At 46.1% G+C, this 16,394-nt stretch overlaps 1 protein-coding gene across 4 annotated transcripts in view; it reads left to right on the forward strand.

The window, feature by feature from the left end:
- Positions 1–16,394, forward strand: part of pxk (PX domain containing serine/threonine kinase) — a 46,820-nt gene that overhangs the window by 24,729 nt on the left and 5,697 nt on the right. For all 4 annotated transcript variants that reach the window (XR_006661598.1, XM_045223711.1, XM_045223712.1 and 1 more), the window contains exons 12-16: positions 7,144–7,222; positions 7,722–7,848; positions 7,978–8,064; positions 11,534–11,597; positions 12,475–12,534. Coding sequence is in view for 3 of the 4 variants with exons in the window: in XM_045223711.1 (XP_045079646.1) it covers positions 7,144–7,222; positions 7,722–7,848; positions 7,978–8,064; positions 11,534–11,597; positions 12,475–12,534 (417 nt within the window). In the remaining variant the exon portion in view is untranslated. The remainder of the gene's footprint in view (positions 1–7,143; positions 7,223–7,721; positions 7,849–7,977; positions 8,065–11,533; positions 11,598–12,474; positions 12,535–16,394) is intronic.

Genomic DNA, 16,394 nt, shown 5'->3' on the forward strand with positions numbered 1-16,394 from the left:
ACGTTTCCCTGTCCTCTCCTAATGAACATGACCCTGACGTTTCCCTGTTCTCTCCTAATGAACATGACCCTGACGTTTCCCTGTCCTCTCCTAATGAACATGACCCTGACGTTTCCCTGTCCTCTCCTAATGAACGTGACCCTGACGTTTCCCTGTCCTCTCCTCTCTCCTAATGAACATGACCCTGATGTTTCCCTGTCCTCTCCTAATGAACGTGACCCTGACGTTTCCCTGTCCTCTCCTAATGAACGTGACCCTGACGTTTCCCTGTCCTCTCCTAATGAACGTGACCCTGACGTTTCCCTGTCCTCTCCTAATGAACATGACCCTGACGTTTCCCTGTCCTCTCCTAATGAACGTGACCCTGACGTTTCCCTGTCCTCTCCTAATGAACGTGACCCTGACGTTTCCCTGTCCTCTCCTCTCTCCTAATGAACATGACCCTGACGTTTCCCTGTCCTCTCCTAATGAACGTGACCCTGACGTTTCCCTGTCCTCTCCTCTCTCCTAATGAACATGACCCTGACTTTTCCCTGTCCACTCCTAATGAACATGACCCTGACGTTTCCCTGTCCTCTCCTAATGAACGTGACCCTGACGTTTCCCTGTCCTCTCCTAATGAACGTGACCCTGACGTTTCCCTGTCCTCTCCTCTCTCCTAATGAACATGACCCTGACGTTTCCCTGTCCTCTCCTAATGAACGTGACCCTGACGTTTCCCTGTCCTCTCCTCTCTCCTAATGAACATGACCCTGACTTTTCCCTGTCCACTCCTAATGAACATGACCCTGACGTTTCCCTGTCCTCTCCTAATGAACATGACCCTGATGTTTCCCTGTCCTCTCCTAATGAACGTGACCCTGACGTTTCCCTGTCCTCTCCTCTCTCCTAATGAACGTGACCCTGATGTTTCCCTGTCCTCTCCTCTCTCCTAATGAACATGACCCTGACGTTTCCCTGTCCTCTCCTCTCTCCTAATGAACATGACCCTGACGTTTCCCTGTCCTCTCCTAATGAACATGACCCTGATGTTTCCCTGTCCTCTCCTAATGAACATGACCCTGACGTTTCCCTGTCCTCTCCTAATGAACGTGACCCTGACGTTTCCCTGTCCTCTCCTAATGAACGTGACCCTGACGTTTCCCTGTCCTCTCCTAATGAACATGACCCTGATGTTTCCCTGTCCTCTCCTAATGAACATGATCCTGACGTTTCCCTGTCCTCTCCTAATGAACGTGACCCTGACGTTTCCCTGTCCTCTCCTATTGAACGTGACCCTGACGTTTCCCTGTTCTCTCCTAATGAACGTGACCCTGACGTTTCCCTGTCCTCTCCTAATGAACGTGACCCTGACGTTTCCCTGTCCTCTCCTCTCTCCTAATGAACATGACCCTGATGTTTCCCTGTCCTCTCCTAATGAACGTGACCCTGACGTTTCCCTGTCCACTCCTAATGAACATGACCCTGACGTTTCCCTGTCCTCTCCTAATGAACGTGACCCTGATGTTTCCCTGTCTTCTCCTAATGAACGTGACCCTGACGTTTCCCTGTCCTCTCCTCTCTCCTAATGAACATGACCCTGACGTTTCCCTGTCCTCTCCTAATGAACATGACCCTGACGTTTCCCTGTCCTCTCCTAATGAACATGACCCTGACGTTTCCCTGTTCTCTCCTAATGAACATGACCCTGATGTTTCCCTGTCCTCTCCTAATGAACGTGACCCTGACGTTTCCCTGTCCTCTCCTAATGAACGTGACCCTGACGTTTCCCTGTCCTCTCCTCTCTCCTAATGAACATGACCCTGACGTTTCCCTGTCCTCTCCTAATGAACGTGACCCTGACGTTTCCCTGTCCTCTCCTCTCTCCTAATGAACATGACCCTGACTTTTCCCTGTCCACTCCTAATGAACATGACCCTGACGTTTCCCTGTCCTCTCCTAATGAACATGACCCTGATGTTTCCCTGTCCTCTCCTAATGAACGTGACCCTGACGTTTCCCTGTCCTCTCTCTCTCCTAATGAACGTGACCCTGATGTTTCCCTGTCCTCTCCTCTCTCCTAATGAACATGACCCTGACGTTTCCCTGTCCTCTCCTCTCTCCTAATGAACATGACCCTGACGTTTCCCTGTCCTCTCCTAATGAACATGACCCTGACGTTTTCCCTGTCCTCTCCTAATGAACGTGACCCTGACGTTTCCCTGTCCTCTCCTAATGAACGTGACCCTGACGTTTCCCTGTCCTCCTCTCCTAATGAACGTGACCCTGACGTTTCCCTTCTTCTCCTAATGAACATGACCCTGACGTTTCCCTGTCCTCTCCTAATGAACATGACCCTGACGTTTCCCTGTCCTCTCCTAATGAACGTGACCCTGACGTTTCCCTGTCCTCTCCTAATGAACATGACCCTGACGTTTCCCTGTTCTCTCTCTAATGAACGTGACCCTGACGTTTCCCTGTCCTCTCCTAATGAACGTGACCCTGACGTTTCCCTGTCCTCTCCTCTCTCCTAATGAACATGACCCTGATGTTTCCCTGTCCTCTCCTAATGAACGTGACCCTGACGTTTCCCTGTCCACTCCTAATGAACATGACCCTGACGTTTCCCTGTCCTCTCCTAATGAACATGACCCTGATGTTTCCCTGTCCTCTCCTAATGAACATGACCCTGACGTTTCCCTGTCCTCTCCTCTCTCCTAATGAACATGACCCTGACGTTTCCCTGTCCTCTCCTAATGAACATGACCTTGACGTTTCCCTGTCCTCTCCTAATGAACATGACTCTGACGTTTCCCTGTTCTCTCCTAATGAACATGACCCTGACATTTCCCTGTCCTCTCCTAATGAACATGACCCTGACGTTTCCCTGTCCTCTCCTAATGAACGTGACCCTGACGTTTCCCTGTCCTCTCCTAATGAACATGACCCTGATGTTTCCCTGTCCTCTCCTAATGAACGTGACCCTGACGTTTCCCTGTCCTCTCCTAATGAACGTGACCCTGACGTTTCCCTGTCCTCTCCTAATGAACGTGACCCTGACGTTTCCCTGTCCTCTCCTAATGAACATGACCCTGACGTTTCCCTGTCCTCTCCTAATGAACATGACCCTGATGTTTCCCTGTCCTCTCCTAATGAACGTGACCCTGACGTTTCCCTGTCCTCTCCTAATGAACGTGACCCTGACGTTTCCCTGTCCTCTCCCTAATGAACGTGACCCTGACGTTTCCCCTGTCCTCTCCTCTCTCCTAATGAACATGACCCTGACGTTTCCCTGTCCTCTCCTAATGAACGTGACCCTGACGTTTCCCTGTCCTCTCCTTCTCCTAATGAACGTGACCCTGACGTTTCCCTGTCCTCTCCTAATGAACATGACCCTGACGTTTCCCTGTCCTCTCTCTAATGAACGTGACCCTGATGTTTCCCTGTCCTCTCCTAATGAACGTGACCCTGACGTTTCCCTGTCCTCTCCTCTCCTTACGTCTTCCTAATGAACGTGACCCTGATGTTTCCCTGTCCTCTCCTCTCTCCTAATGAACATGACCCTGACGTTTCCCTGTCCTCTCCTCTCTCCTAATGAACATGACCCTGACGTTTCCCTGTCCTCTCCTAATGAACATGACCCTGACGTTTCCCTGTCCTCTCCTCTCTCCTAATGAACATGACCCTGACATTTCCCTGTCCTCTCCTATTGAACATGACCCTGACGTTTCCCTGTCCTCTCCTAATGAACATGACCCTGACGTTTCCCTGTCCTCTCCTCTCTCCTAATGAACATGACCCTGACGTTTTCCCTGTCCTCTCCTCCAATGAACATGACCCTGACGTTTCCCTGTCCTCTCCTAATGAACATGACCCTGACGTTTCCCTGTCCCTCTCTCCTAATGAACATGACCCTGACGTTTCCCTGTCCTCTCCTCTCCTCTCCTAATGAACATGACCCTGACGTTTCCCTGTCCCCCTCTCCTAATGAACATGACCCTGACGTTTCCCTGTCCTCTCCTAATGAACATGACCCTGACGTTTCCCTGTCCTCCCTTCCTAATGAACATGACCCTGACGTTTCCCTGTCCTCTCCTAATGAACATGACCCTGACGTTTCCCTGTCCTCCTTCCTAATGAACATGACCCTGACGTTTCCCTGTCCTCTCCTAATGAACATGACCCTGACGTTTCCCTGTCCTCCTCTCTCTAATGAACATGACCCTGACGTTTCCCTGTCCTCTCCTAATGAACATGACCCTGACGTTTCCCTGTCCTCTCCTAATGAACATGACCCTGACGTTTCCCTGTCCTCTCCTAATGAACGTGACCCTGACGTTTCCCTGTCCTCTCCTAATGAACGTGACCCTGATGTTTCCCTGTCCTCTCCTAATGAACATGACCTTGACGTTTCCCTGTCCTCTCCTAATGAACGTGACCCTGACGTTTCCCTGTCCTCTCCTAATGAACGTGACCCTGATGTTTCCCTGTCCTCTCCTAATGAACGTGACCCTGATGTTTCCCTGTCCTCTCTAATGAACATGACCCTGATGTTTCCCTGTCCTCTCCTAATGAACATGACCCTGACGTTTCCCTGTCCTCTCCTAATGAACGTGACCCTGACGTTTCCCTGTCCTCTCCTAATGAACGTGACCCTGACGTTTCCCTGTCCTCTCCTAATGAACATGACCCTGACGTTTCCCTGTCCTCTCCCCTAATGAACATGACCCTGACGTTTCCCTGTCCTCTCCTCTAATGAACGTGACCCTGACGTTTCCCTGTCCTCTCCTCAATGAACGTGACCCTGACGTTTCCCTGTCCTCTCCTCTCTCCTAATGAACATGACCCTGATGTTTCCCTGTCCTCTCCTCAATGAACATGACCCTGACGTTTCCCTGTCCTCTCTCTAATGAACATGACCCTGACGTTTCCCTGTCCTCTCCCTAATGAACATGACCCTGACGTTTCCCTGTCCTCTCCTCTCAATGAACATGACCCTGACGTTTCCCTGTCCTCTCCTCTCTCCTAATGAACATGACCCTGACGTTTCCCTGTCCTCTCCTAATGAACATGACCCTGACGTTTCCCTGTCCTCTCCTAATGAACATGACCCTGACGTTTCCCTGTCCTCTCCTAATGAACATGACCCTGACGTTTCCCTGTCCTCTCCTAATGAACATGACCCTGACGTTTCCCTGTCTCCTCTCCTAATGAACATGACCCTGACGTTTCCCTGTCCTCTCCTAATGAACATGACCCTGACGTTTCCCTGTCCTCTCCTCTCTCCTAATGAACATGACCCTGACGTTTCCCTGTCCTCTCCTAATGAACATGACCCTGACGTTTCCCTGTCCTCTCCTCTCTCCTAATGAACATGACCCTGACGTTTCCCTGTCCTCTCCTAATGAACGTGACCCTGATGTTTCCCTGTCCTCTCCTAATGAACATGACCCTGATGTTTCCCTGTCCTCTCCTAATGAACGTGACCCTGATGTTTCCCTGTCCTCTCCTAATGAACATGACCCTGACGTTTCCCTGTCCTCTCCTAATGAACGTGACCCTGATGTTTCCCTGTCCTCTCCTAATGAACGTGACCCTGATGTTTCCCTGTCCTCTCCTAATGAACATGACCCTGATGTTTTCCCTGTCCTCTCCTAATGAACGTGACCCTGATGTTTCCCTGTCCTCTCCTAATGAACATGACCCTGATGTTTCCCTGTCCTCTCCTAATGAACGTGACCCTGATGTTTCCCTGTCCTCTCCTAATGAACGTGACCCTGATGTTTCCCTGTCCTCTCCTAATGAACGTGACCCTGATGTTTCCCTGTCCTCTCCTAATGAACGTGACCCTGATGTTTCCCTGTCCTCTCCTAATGAACATGACCCTGACGTTTCCCTGTCCTCTCCTAATGAACATGACCCTGATGTTTCCCTGTCCTCTCCTCTCTCCTAATGAATGTGACCCTGACGTTTCCCTGTCCTCTCCTAATGAACGTGACCCTGACGTTTCCCTGTCCTCTCCTAATGAACGTGACCCTGATGTTTCCCTGTCCTCTCCTAATGAACATGACCCTGACGTTTCCCTGTCCTCTCCTCTCTCTAATGAACGTGACCCTGACGTTTCCCTGTCCTCTCCTAATGAACGTGACCCTGACGTTTCCCTGTCCTCTCCCTAATGAACGTGACCCTGATGTTTCCCTGTCCTCTCCTAATGAACATGACCCTGACGTTTCCCTGTCCTCTCCTAATGAACATGACCCTGACGTTTCCCTGTCCTCTCCTAATGAACATGACCCTGACGTTTCCCTGTCCTCTCCTAATGAACGTGACCCTGATGTTTCCCTGTCCTCTCCTAATGAACGTGACCCTGATGTTTCCCTGTCCTCTCCTCTCTCCTAATGAACGTGACCCTGACGTTTCCCTGTCCTCTCCTAATGAACATGACCCTGATGTTTCCCTGTCCTCTCCTAATGAACATGACCCTGACGTTTCCCTGTCCTCTCCTAATGTACATGACCCTGATGTTTCCCTGTCCTCTCCTAATGAACGTGACCCTGATGTTTCCCTGTCCTCTCCTAATGAACGTGACCCTGACGTTTCCCTGTCCTCTCCTAATGAACGTGACCCTGACGTTTCCCTGTCCTCTCCTAATGAACGTGACCCTGACGTTTCCCTGTCCTCTCCTAATGAACGTGACCCTGATGTTTCCCTGTCCTCTCCTAATGAACATGACCCTGATGTTTCCCTGTCCTCTCCTAATGAACATGACCCTGACGTTTTCCCTGTCCTCTCCCTAATGAACGTGACCCTGACGTTTCCTGTCCTCTCCTAATGAACATGACCCTGATGTTTCCCTGTCCTCTCCTAATGAACGTGACCCTGATGTTTCCCTGTCCTCTCCTAATGAACGTGACCCTGACGTTTCCCTGTCCTCTCCTAATGAACATGACCCTGATGTTTCCCTGTCCTCTCCTAATGAACATGACCCTGATGTTTCCCTGTCCTCTCCTAATGAACGTGACCCTGATGTTTTCCTGTCCTCTCCTAATGAACGTGACCCTGATGTTTCCCTGTCCTCTCCTAATGAACATGACCCTGATGTTTCCCTGTCCTCTCCTAATGAACGTGACCCTGATGTTTCCCTGTCCTCTCCTCTCTCCTTAGTGTCTGTGCTGCAATCCATCCTGTCCACAGAGGCCTGTAAGACTGGGATGCCCACTGTTGCACAACTGATGCAGACACCGTGAGTAGAGTACAGTAACACACACACACACACACTGCTGCAGACACCTTGAGTAGAGTACATTACAACAACCCATCAGTGAGATTATTATTTGACCCTGCTGGTCATCTATGAATGTTTGAACATCTTGGAGAAAAATCTGGCCTTAAAGGCCATGTACTGTTAAAATCTCCACCCGGCACAGAGAGAGACACACACAGCCAGAAGCCTGGTTCCTTTCTAGGTTCCTTCCTAGGTTTCTGCCTTTCTAGGGAGTTTTTCCTAGCCACCGTGCTTCTACATCTGCATTGCTGCTGTTTGGGGTTTTAGGCTGGGTTTCTGTATAGCTCTTTGTGGCATCTGCTGATGTAAAAAGGGCTTCATAAATACATTTGATTGATTGATCGTAGCCTACCACTGAAGCAGTCATCACTTTGCCTTTTTAGAGAGCACACAAGCGCTGCACATCTTTGAAGCGGAATATAATGAAGTTTCTGTCTCTTTCTCTCTGTCCTGGCAGGCTGTTCAGCGATGTGCTGCTGTTTCACTCAGAAAAACTCCAGTTCAAGATCCCCACCAAATTAAGAGACGCCTTGAAAACTGCCAAAGAGTGCATGGAAAAGAGACTCCAGGAACAGCAGAAAATGGTAGGTATTACGGCCAGTTTCCTGGAGCCAGATGAGCTTGGATGGATGGATGGATGGATGGAAGGATGGAAGGAAGGAAGGAAGGAACGATTGATTGATGGATTGATTGGTGTTTGATCATCTCCTCAGAACCAGCAGCACAGGAGGCTGACCAGAGCTCAGTCCCACCACGGCTCAGAGGAGGAGAAGAGGAGGAGAAAGATACTGGCTAGAAAGGTAGAACACAGAGAGAGACACACAGAGAGAGACACAGAGACACAGAGAGAGAGACGCACAGAGAGAGAGACACAGAGAGAGAGACACAGAGAGAGAGACACAGAGAGAGAGACACAGAGAGAGAGACACAGAGACGCACAGAGAGAGAGAGACGCACAGAGAGAGAGAGAGAGTGGCACAACCTACAGTGAGGGAAAAAAGTATTTGATCCCCTGCTGATTTTGTACGTTTGCCCACTGACAAAGAAATGATCAGTCTATAATTTTAATGGTAGGTTTATTTGAACAGTGAGAGACAGAATAAAAACAAAAAAATCCAGAAAAACGCATGTCAAAAATGTTATAAATTGATTTACATTTTAATGAGGGAAATAAGTATTTGACCCCCCCACAATCAGAAAGATTTCTGGCTCCCAGGTGTCTTTTATACAGGTAACGAGCTGAGATTAGGAGAACACTCTTAAAGGGAGTGCTCCTAATCTCAGCTTGTTACCTGTATAAAAGACACCTGTCCACAGAAGCAATCAACCAATCAGATTCCAAACTCTCCACCATGGCCAAGACCAAAGAGCTCTCCAAGGATGTCAGGGACAAGATTGTAGACCTACACAGGGCTGGAATGGGCTACAAGACCATCGCCAAGCAGCTTGGTGAGAAGGTGACAACAGTTGGTGCGATTTGAAGGACAACTTCACCGCATCAAAGGGACGATGGACGGGGCCATGTACCGTCAAATCTTGGGTGAGAACCTCCTTCCCTCAGCCAGGGCATTGAAAATGGGTCGTGGATGGGTATTCCAGCATGACAATGACCCAAAACACACGGTCAAGGCAACAAAGGAGTGGCTCAAGAAGAAGCACATTAAGGTCCTGGAGTGGCCTAGCCAGTCTCCAGACCTTAATCCCATAGAAAATCTGTGGACGGAGCTGCAGGGGATCAAATTATTTTTTCCCCACTGTATGTAATTTGCTAGGTTACTGTTACCTATGCGCTGTTGAACATTGTGTTTAACCAGAATAAAAGGAAGCTAAGAGGGACAACTCATCTGGCTATACCTGCTGAACGGGGCTTACAATCGATTTTATTTTCGATTGTTCAGGTTAATCATCAGCAATAGTTTTGGTAGTTTTGCTTTAAACTATCCGTGTATTTGGGCATTTTTAGATATACAGGGTATAGTTGAAATGTCATAACGAGGACAGTAATCACTTTTGCGAGCCCCACTGCATGGGCCGAAGTGAGAGGAGAAGAGAAGATCACTCTGTAAAAACTTCCAAACGGTCAAAACCATTCGATTTTGAGATGGCGAGGGGTGAAATCCAAAATGGTGCTATATATTCATTGGCTATGTCACAGCTAATTTGTTAGCGATAAATATTGATACATTAATAGCTCAAACACTTAATCTGCAAACATGACAAGTTAATTAGTGGGTGATGGTGATTTCAGAACCAGTGGGGGGATAGTGGTAGTGAGGTGGTCGATGACTAGTCTACCTTATGGCTCAGAACCAGTGGGGGGGATAGTGGTAGTGAGGTGGTCGATGACTAGTCTACCTTATGGCTCAGATCATCATTCACACACACGTACATCAACACAGATAGGCCCAGGTCAGAGAGGCCCAGGTCAGAGAGGCCCAGGTCAGACAGGCCCAGGTCAGAGAGGCCCAGGTCAGACAGGCCCAGGTCAGACAGGCCCAGGTCAGACAGGCCCAGGTCAGACAGGCCCAGGTCAGACAGGCCCTGCTCACAAGCTCCATCAGCAGCAGATTTTAATTTGGAATAGAAAATTAATTATTTTTTGCAACAAATGTTAATGCATCGCATCGAACCGATTCGTTCTCTAGTCAAACCAAATCGCTCCAAATGGTTTCAAACTAATACGTATGGCTCCTGGATGGTATCAGTCCATGTCTCTAGATACGTATGGCTCCTGGATGGTATCAGTCCATGTCTCTAGATACGTATGGCTCCTGGATGGTATCAGTCCATGTCTCTAGATACGTATGGCTCCTGGATGGTATCAGTCCATGTCTCTAGATACGTATGGCTCCTGGATGGTATCAGTCCATGTCTCTAGATACGTATGGCTCCTGGATGGTATCAGTCCATGTCTCTAGATACGTATGGTATCAGTCCATGTCTCTAGATACGTATGGCTCCTGTATGGTATCAGTCCATGTCTCTAGATACGTATGGCTCCTGGATGGTATCAGTCCATGTCTCTAGATACGTATGGCTCCCGTATGGTATCAGTCCATGTCTCTAGATACGTATGGCTCCTGGATGGTATCAGTCCATGTCTCTAGATACGTATGGCTCCTGTATGATATCAGTCCATGTCTCTAGATACGTATAGCTCCTGTATGGTATCAGTCCATGTCTCTAGATACGTATGGCTCCTGGATGGTATCAGTCCATGTCTCTAGATACGTATGGTATCAGTCCATGTCTCTAGATACGTATGGCTCCTGGATGGTATCAGTCCATGTCTCTAGATACGTATGGCTCCTGGATGGTATCAGTCCATGTCTCTAGATACGTATGGCTCCTGGATGGTATCAGTCCATGTCTCTAGATACGTATGGCTCCTGGATGGTATCAGTCCATGTCTCCAGATACGTATGGCTCCTGTATGGTATCAGTCCATGTCTCTAGATACGTATGGTATCAGTCCATGTCTCTAGATACGTATGGCTCCTGGATGATATCAGTCCATGTCTCTAGATACGTATGGCTCCTGGATGGTATCAGTCCATGTCTCTAGATACGTATGGCTCCTGGATGGTATCAGTCCATGTCTCTAGATACGTATGGCTCCTGGATGGTATCAGTCCATGTCTCTAGATACGTATGGCTCCTGGATGGTATCAGTCCATGTCTCTAGATACATATGGCTCCTGTATGGTATCAGTCCATGTCTCTAGATACGTATGGTATCAGTCCATGGCTCCTGTATGGTATCAGTCCATGTCTCTAGATACGTATGGCTCCTGGATGGTATCAGTCCATGTCTCTAGATACGTATGGCTCCCGTATGGTATCAGTCCATGTCTCTAGATACGTATGGCTCCTGGATGGTATCAGTCCATGTCTCTAGATACGTATGGCTCCTGGATGGTATCAGTCCATGTCTCTAGATACGTATGGCTCCTGGATGGTATCAGTCCATGTCTCTAGATACGTATGGCTCCTGTATGGTATCAGTCCATGTCTCTAGATACGTATGGCTCCTGGATGGTATCAGTCCATGTCTCTAGATACGTATGGCTCCTGGATGGTATCAGTCCATGTCTCTAGATACGTATGGCTCCTGTATGGTATCAGTCCATGTCTCTAGATACGTATGGTTCCTGGATGGTATCAGTCCATGTCTCCAGATGTATTGAATCATCTTGAATGGGAAAGAAGCAGATTCATTATCATTTTGTAGCAGAATTGTTGTTGATAGAAATATGTTTGTTGTTGTAGAAGTCCAGACAGTCGGCCTATGAGAACGAGGAGGATCTCTCTGTGAAGTACAACAACAACTCTGGTACGTCCTCAGCGCTCTGCTTTAAACAGACCAGGAGAATACACTCTTACTGAGTGCTCGAACAGAAATGTCTACGAATATGTTCATTATCTTCAGGTTCAGAATGTATGTATGCATTGGATAAAAGTGTCTGCTAAATGGCTATTATTATTATTATTATTATTATTATTATTATTATTATTATTATTATTATTAAGGTCAGGTTCTTATCCTGAATCTTCTATATTAAAAGACTAAAATGTGAACTGTGTTTTCAATGTGGCTAAAGCATGCTCTAGTGGAGACTGCAAGGTAATAGCATAGTACAACTAGGTAGGTATGTAGTATTGGCTAATAACACACAGTAGAATTAGGCCTAGATCAGGACTCTGCAACCCTGTTCCTGGAGAGCTACCCTCCTGTAGGTTAACTCCAACCCTGTTCCTGGAGAGCTAGCCTCCTGTAGGTTAACTCCAACCCTGTTCCTGGAGAGCTACCCTCCTGTAGGTTAACTCCAACCCTGTTCCTGGAGAGCTACCCTCCTGGAGGTTTTAACTCCAACCCTGTTCCTGGAGAGCTACCCTCCTGGAGGTTAACTCCAACCCTGTTCCTGGAGAGCTACCCTCCTGGTAGCTCTCCAGGAACAGGGTTGGAGTTAAAACCTACAGGAGGGTAGCTCTCCAGGAACAGGGTTAGAGATCCCTGACCTAGATAGATATATAGTACCATAGTTTAGGATTTGAACACTGTCGTTAGAAAATGTAAATACACGTGGATGACATGGCAGCTTTGTTTATCCTGGCAACACTGACATGGCAACACTGTTTACAATGCAATACTTCCACATAGTGACTGACTGACTGACTGACTGATCGGATGTCCATCTTCCTGTCTTTAGGTTCAGGAGCCAGCTCCCCCCCCACCTCTCCCTCGTCCCCCACCCCTCCTCACACTAAAGGTAGGTATCAACTATATCAACATGAAGATATGTAGCCTTTAGTAGCTAATCAGCCTGTTATGTTAAACAGTGTTTTCCAATAGCGCCGGCTGGCGGCTAATCAGCTGGTTACAGACTCATTTTCAGCCGGATACATTTTCCACTTCGTATTAACTAGGCTACTTGTCATTTAAAAGTTTTCAATTTGCTAGTCCGTCGAGACCTCTCCCACTAGAATTAACCATGTGCATCTTCTAGCGATCTGTTGACAGGACAGGCTCCTGTCAGTCACAAAGCCATGACAGGGAAACGCATCAGAGAGGAAGAGGCGAAGCGAGAGGTCCTTTCTCTCACCTAAATCTGTCCAAAATAAGCCCAATGCGTTTCTATGAGCTTATTTTGGACCTAAGCTTGTCGCCTGCTTTCCCGCCTTTGCAACAACGACTCCCATTGTTAGGGCAGAGACATGAGCATCTCGTCATTATATACAGATCTCTGGTTGCAGTCGAGTCTCTTTACGCGGAGGGGGAGAGCACGATGCTGGTGAATTTGCACATCCAATGTAATGGAAGTGGTAACGATGAGTTGAAATCCACTTAGCCTAATTTAATGTTTTCTGACACATTCATTTATTTTATTTTGTGTGTTTCACATAGCCAGCCTTGCGGAGTCGTGGCACATAGTAGGCTATTTACTGTGTTTTAATTGACAACTGAACAGCAAGTGTTGACTAGTTTATAAAAGTTGATCTAATATAACCCTTTGCCATTCATAAATCATGCAAACGTAAATCATACATTGCCTTCAGAAAGTATTCACACCCCTTGACATTTTCCATATTTTGTTGTTACAAAGTGGGATTCAAATGAATTTCATTGTCTTTTTTTTTGTTAACACAAAATACTCTGTCAAAGTGGAAGAATAATTCAAACGTTTGAAAAATATATAAATATATATATATATATATATATATATATATATATACAGTACCAGTCAAAAGTTTGGACACACCTAGTAATTCAAGGGTTTTTCTTTATTTTTACTATTTTCTACATTGTAGAATAATAGTGAAGACATCAAAACTATGAAATAACACATGGAATCATGTAGTAACCAAAAAAGTGTTAAAGAAATCAAAATATATTTTGATTCTTCAAATAGCCACCCTTTGCCTTGATGACAGCTATGCACACGATTGGCATTCTCTCAACCAGCTTCATGAGGAATGCTTTTCCAACAGTCTTGAAGGAGTTCCCACATATGCTGAGCACTTGTTGGCTGCTTTTCCTTCACTCTGCAGTCCAACTCATCCCAAACCATCTCAATTGGGTTGAGTTCGGGTGATTGTGGAGGCCAGGTCATCTGATGCAGCACTCCATCACTCTCCTTCTTGGTCAAATAGACTTTACACAGCCTGGAGGTGTGTTGGGTCATTGTCCTGTTGAAAAACAAATGATAGTCCCATTAAGCCCAAACCAGATGGGATGGCGTATCGCTGCAGAATGCTGTGGTAGCCATGCTGGTTAAGTGTGCCTTTAATTCTAAATAAATCACAGACAGTGTCACCAGCAAGCACCACCACACCATCCCACCACCTCCTCCGTGCTTTACGGTGGGAACCACACATGCGGAGATCATCCGTTCACCTACTCTGCGTCTCACAAAGACACGGCGGTTGGAACCAAAAATCTCAAATTTGGACTCCAGACCAAAGGCCAAATTTGCACCGGTCTAATGTCCATTGCTCGTGTTTCTTGGCCCAAGCAGGTCTCTTCTTATTATTGGTGTCCTTTAGTAGTGGTTTCTTTGCAGCAATTCGACCATGAAGGCCTGATTCACGCAGTCTCCTCTGAACAGTTGATGTTGAGATGTGTCTGTTACTTGAACTCTGTGAAGCATTTATTTGGGCTGCAATTACTGAGGCTGGTAACTCTATTGAACTTATCCTCTGCAGCAGAGGTAACTCTGGGTCTTCCTTTCCTGTGGCGGTCCTCATAAGAGCCAGTTTCATCATAGCGCTTGCCATCATATGGACTTGGTCTTTTACCAAATAGGGCTATCTTCTGTATACTCCCCCTACCTTGTCACAACACAACTGATTGGCTCAACCGCATTAAGAAGGAACTAAAATCCACAAATTAACTTTTAAGAAGGCACAACTGTTAATTTAAATGTATTGCAGGTGACTACCTCATGAAGCTGGTTGAGAGAATGCCAAGAGTGTGCAAAGCTGTCATCAAGGCAAAGGGTGGCTATTTGAAGAATCTCAAATGTAAAATATATTTTGATTTGTTTAACACTTTTTTGGTTACTACATGATTCCATATGTGTTATTTCATAGTTTTGATGTCTTCACTATTATTCTACAATGTAAAAAAATTGTCAAAATAAAGAAAAACCCTTGAATGATTAGGTGTGTTCAAACTTTTGACTGGTAATGTGTATGTATGTATGTATATATGTATGTATGTATGTATGTATGTATGTATGTATGTATGTATGTATACACACTAATATCTTGATTAGATGCAAAGTATTCAACCCCCTGAGTTAATACATGTTAGAATCACCTTTGGCCTTGTGTTTTAAGTTATTGTCCTGCTGAAAGGTGAATTTGTCTCCCAGTTTCGGTTGGAAAGCAGACTGAACCAGATTTTCCTCGTTTATTTTAAGTTTAAAAAAACTCCCTAGTCCTTAACGATGACAAGCATACCCATAACATGATGCAGCCACCACCATGCTTGAAAATATGAAGAGTGGTACTCAGCGACGTGTTGTTTTGGATTTTCCCCAAACATAACGATTTGTATTCAGGACAGAAAGTAAATTCCTTTTTAGCAGTTTTACTTTGGTGCCTTATTGCAGACAGGATGTTTTGGAATATTTTTATTCTGTAGAGGTTTCCTTATTTTCTCTCTGTCATTTAGGTTAGTATTGTGGAGTAACTACAATGTTGTTGATCCAGCCTCCGTTTTCTCCAATCACAGCCATTAAACTCTGTAACTGTTGTAAAGTCACCATTGGCCTCGTGTTGAAATCCTCGAGCGGTTTCCTTCCTCTCCGGCAACTGAGTTAGGAAGGGCGCCTGTGTCTTTGTAGTGACTGGGTGTATTGATACACCATCCAAAGTGTAATTAATAACTTCACCATGATCAAAGGGATATTCAATATCGGCTTTTATTTTGATTTTTTTTACTCTTCTAAGAATAGGTGCCCTCCTTTGCGAGGTGTTGGAAAACCACCCTGGTCATTTTGGTTGAAATGCACTGATCGACTGAGGGACCTTTTTAGAGATAATTGTATGTGTGGGTCACAGAGATGAGGTAGTCCCTCAAAAATCACATTAAACACTATTATTGCACAAAGAGTGAGTCCATGCAACTTATTATAGGACTTGTTTAGCAAATGTTTACTCCTGAACTGATTTAGGCTTTCCATAACAAAGGGGTTGAATACTTATTGACTCAAAACATTTCAGCTTTTCATTGTTTATTAATTTGTTAACATTTCTAAAAACATAGTTCCACTTTGACATTATGGGGTATTGTGCGTAGGCCAGTGACAACAAATCTCAATTTAATCCATTTTAAATTCAGGCTGTAACATAACAAAATATGCAAAAAAGTCAAGGGGTGTGAATACTTTCTAAACAAAAAAATATGTATGCACGCATGACTGTAAGTCGCTTTGGATAAAAGCGTCTGCTAAATGGCATATTATATTATTATTATTATATTATACTAAAGGCACTGTTTGTCCATGGTATCGCTTTGGGACAAGTAAACCGAAGGATTTCCTTTCCTAGGATGTCGAGGCTTGACAGACAGTGACACTAAAGTGATTGACTCTGGTCTCGTCAGCCAGTGTAGCCTTCCGAATGG

This window comes from Coregonus clupeaformis, chromosome 12 (genome assembly GCF_020615455.1).
Source record: "Coregonus clupeaformis isolate EN_2021a chromosome 12, ASM2061545v1, whole genome shotgun sequence".
Classification (NCBI taxonomy): domain Eukaryota; kingdom Metazoa; phylum Chordata; class Actinopteri; order Salmoniformes; family Salmonidae; genus Coregonus; species Coregonus clupeaformis.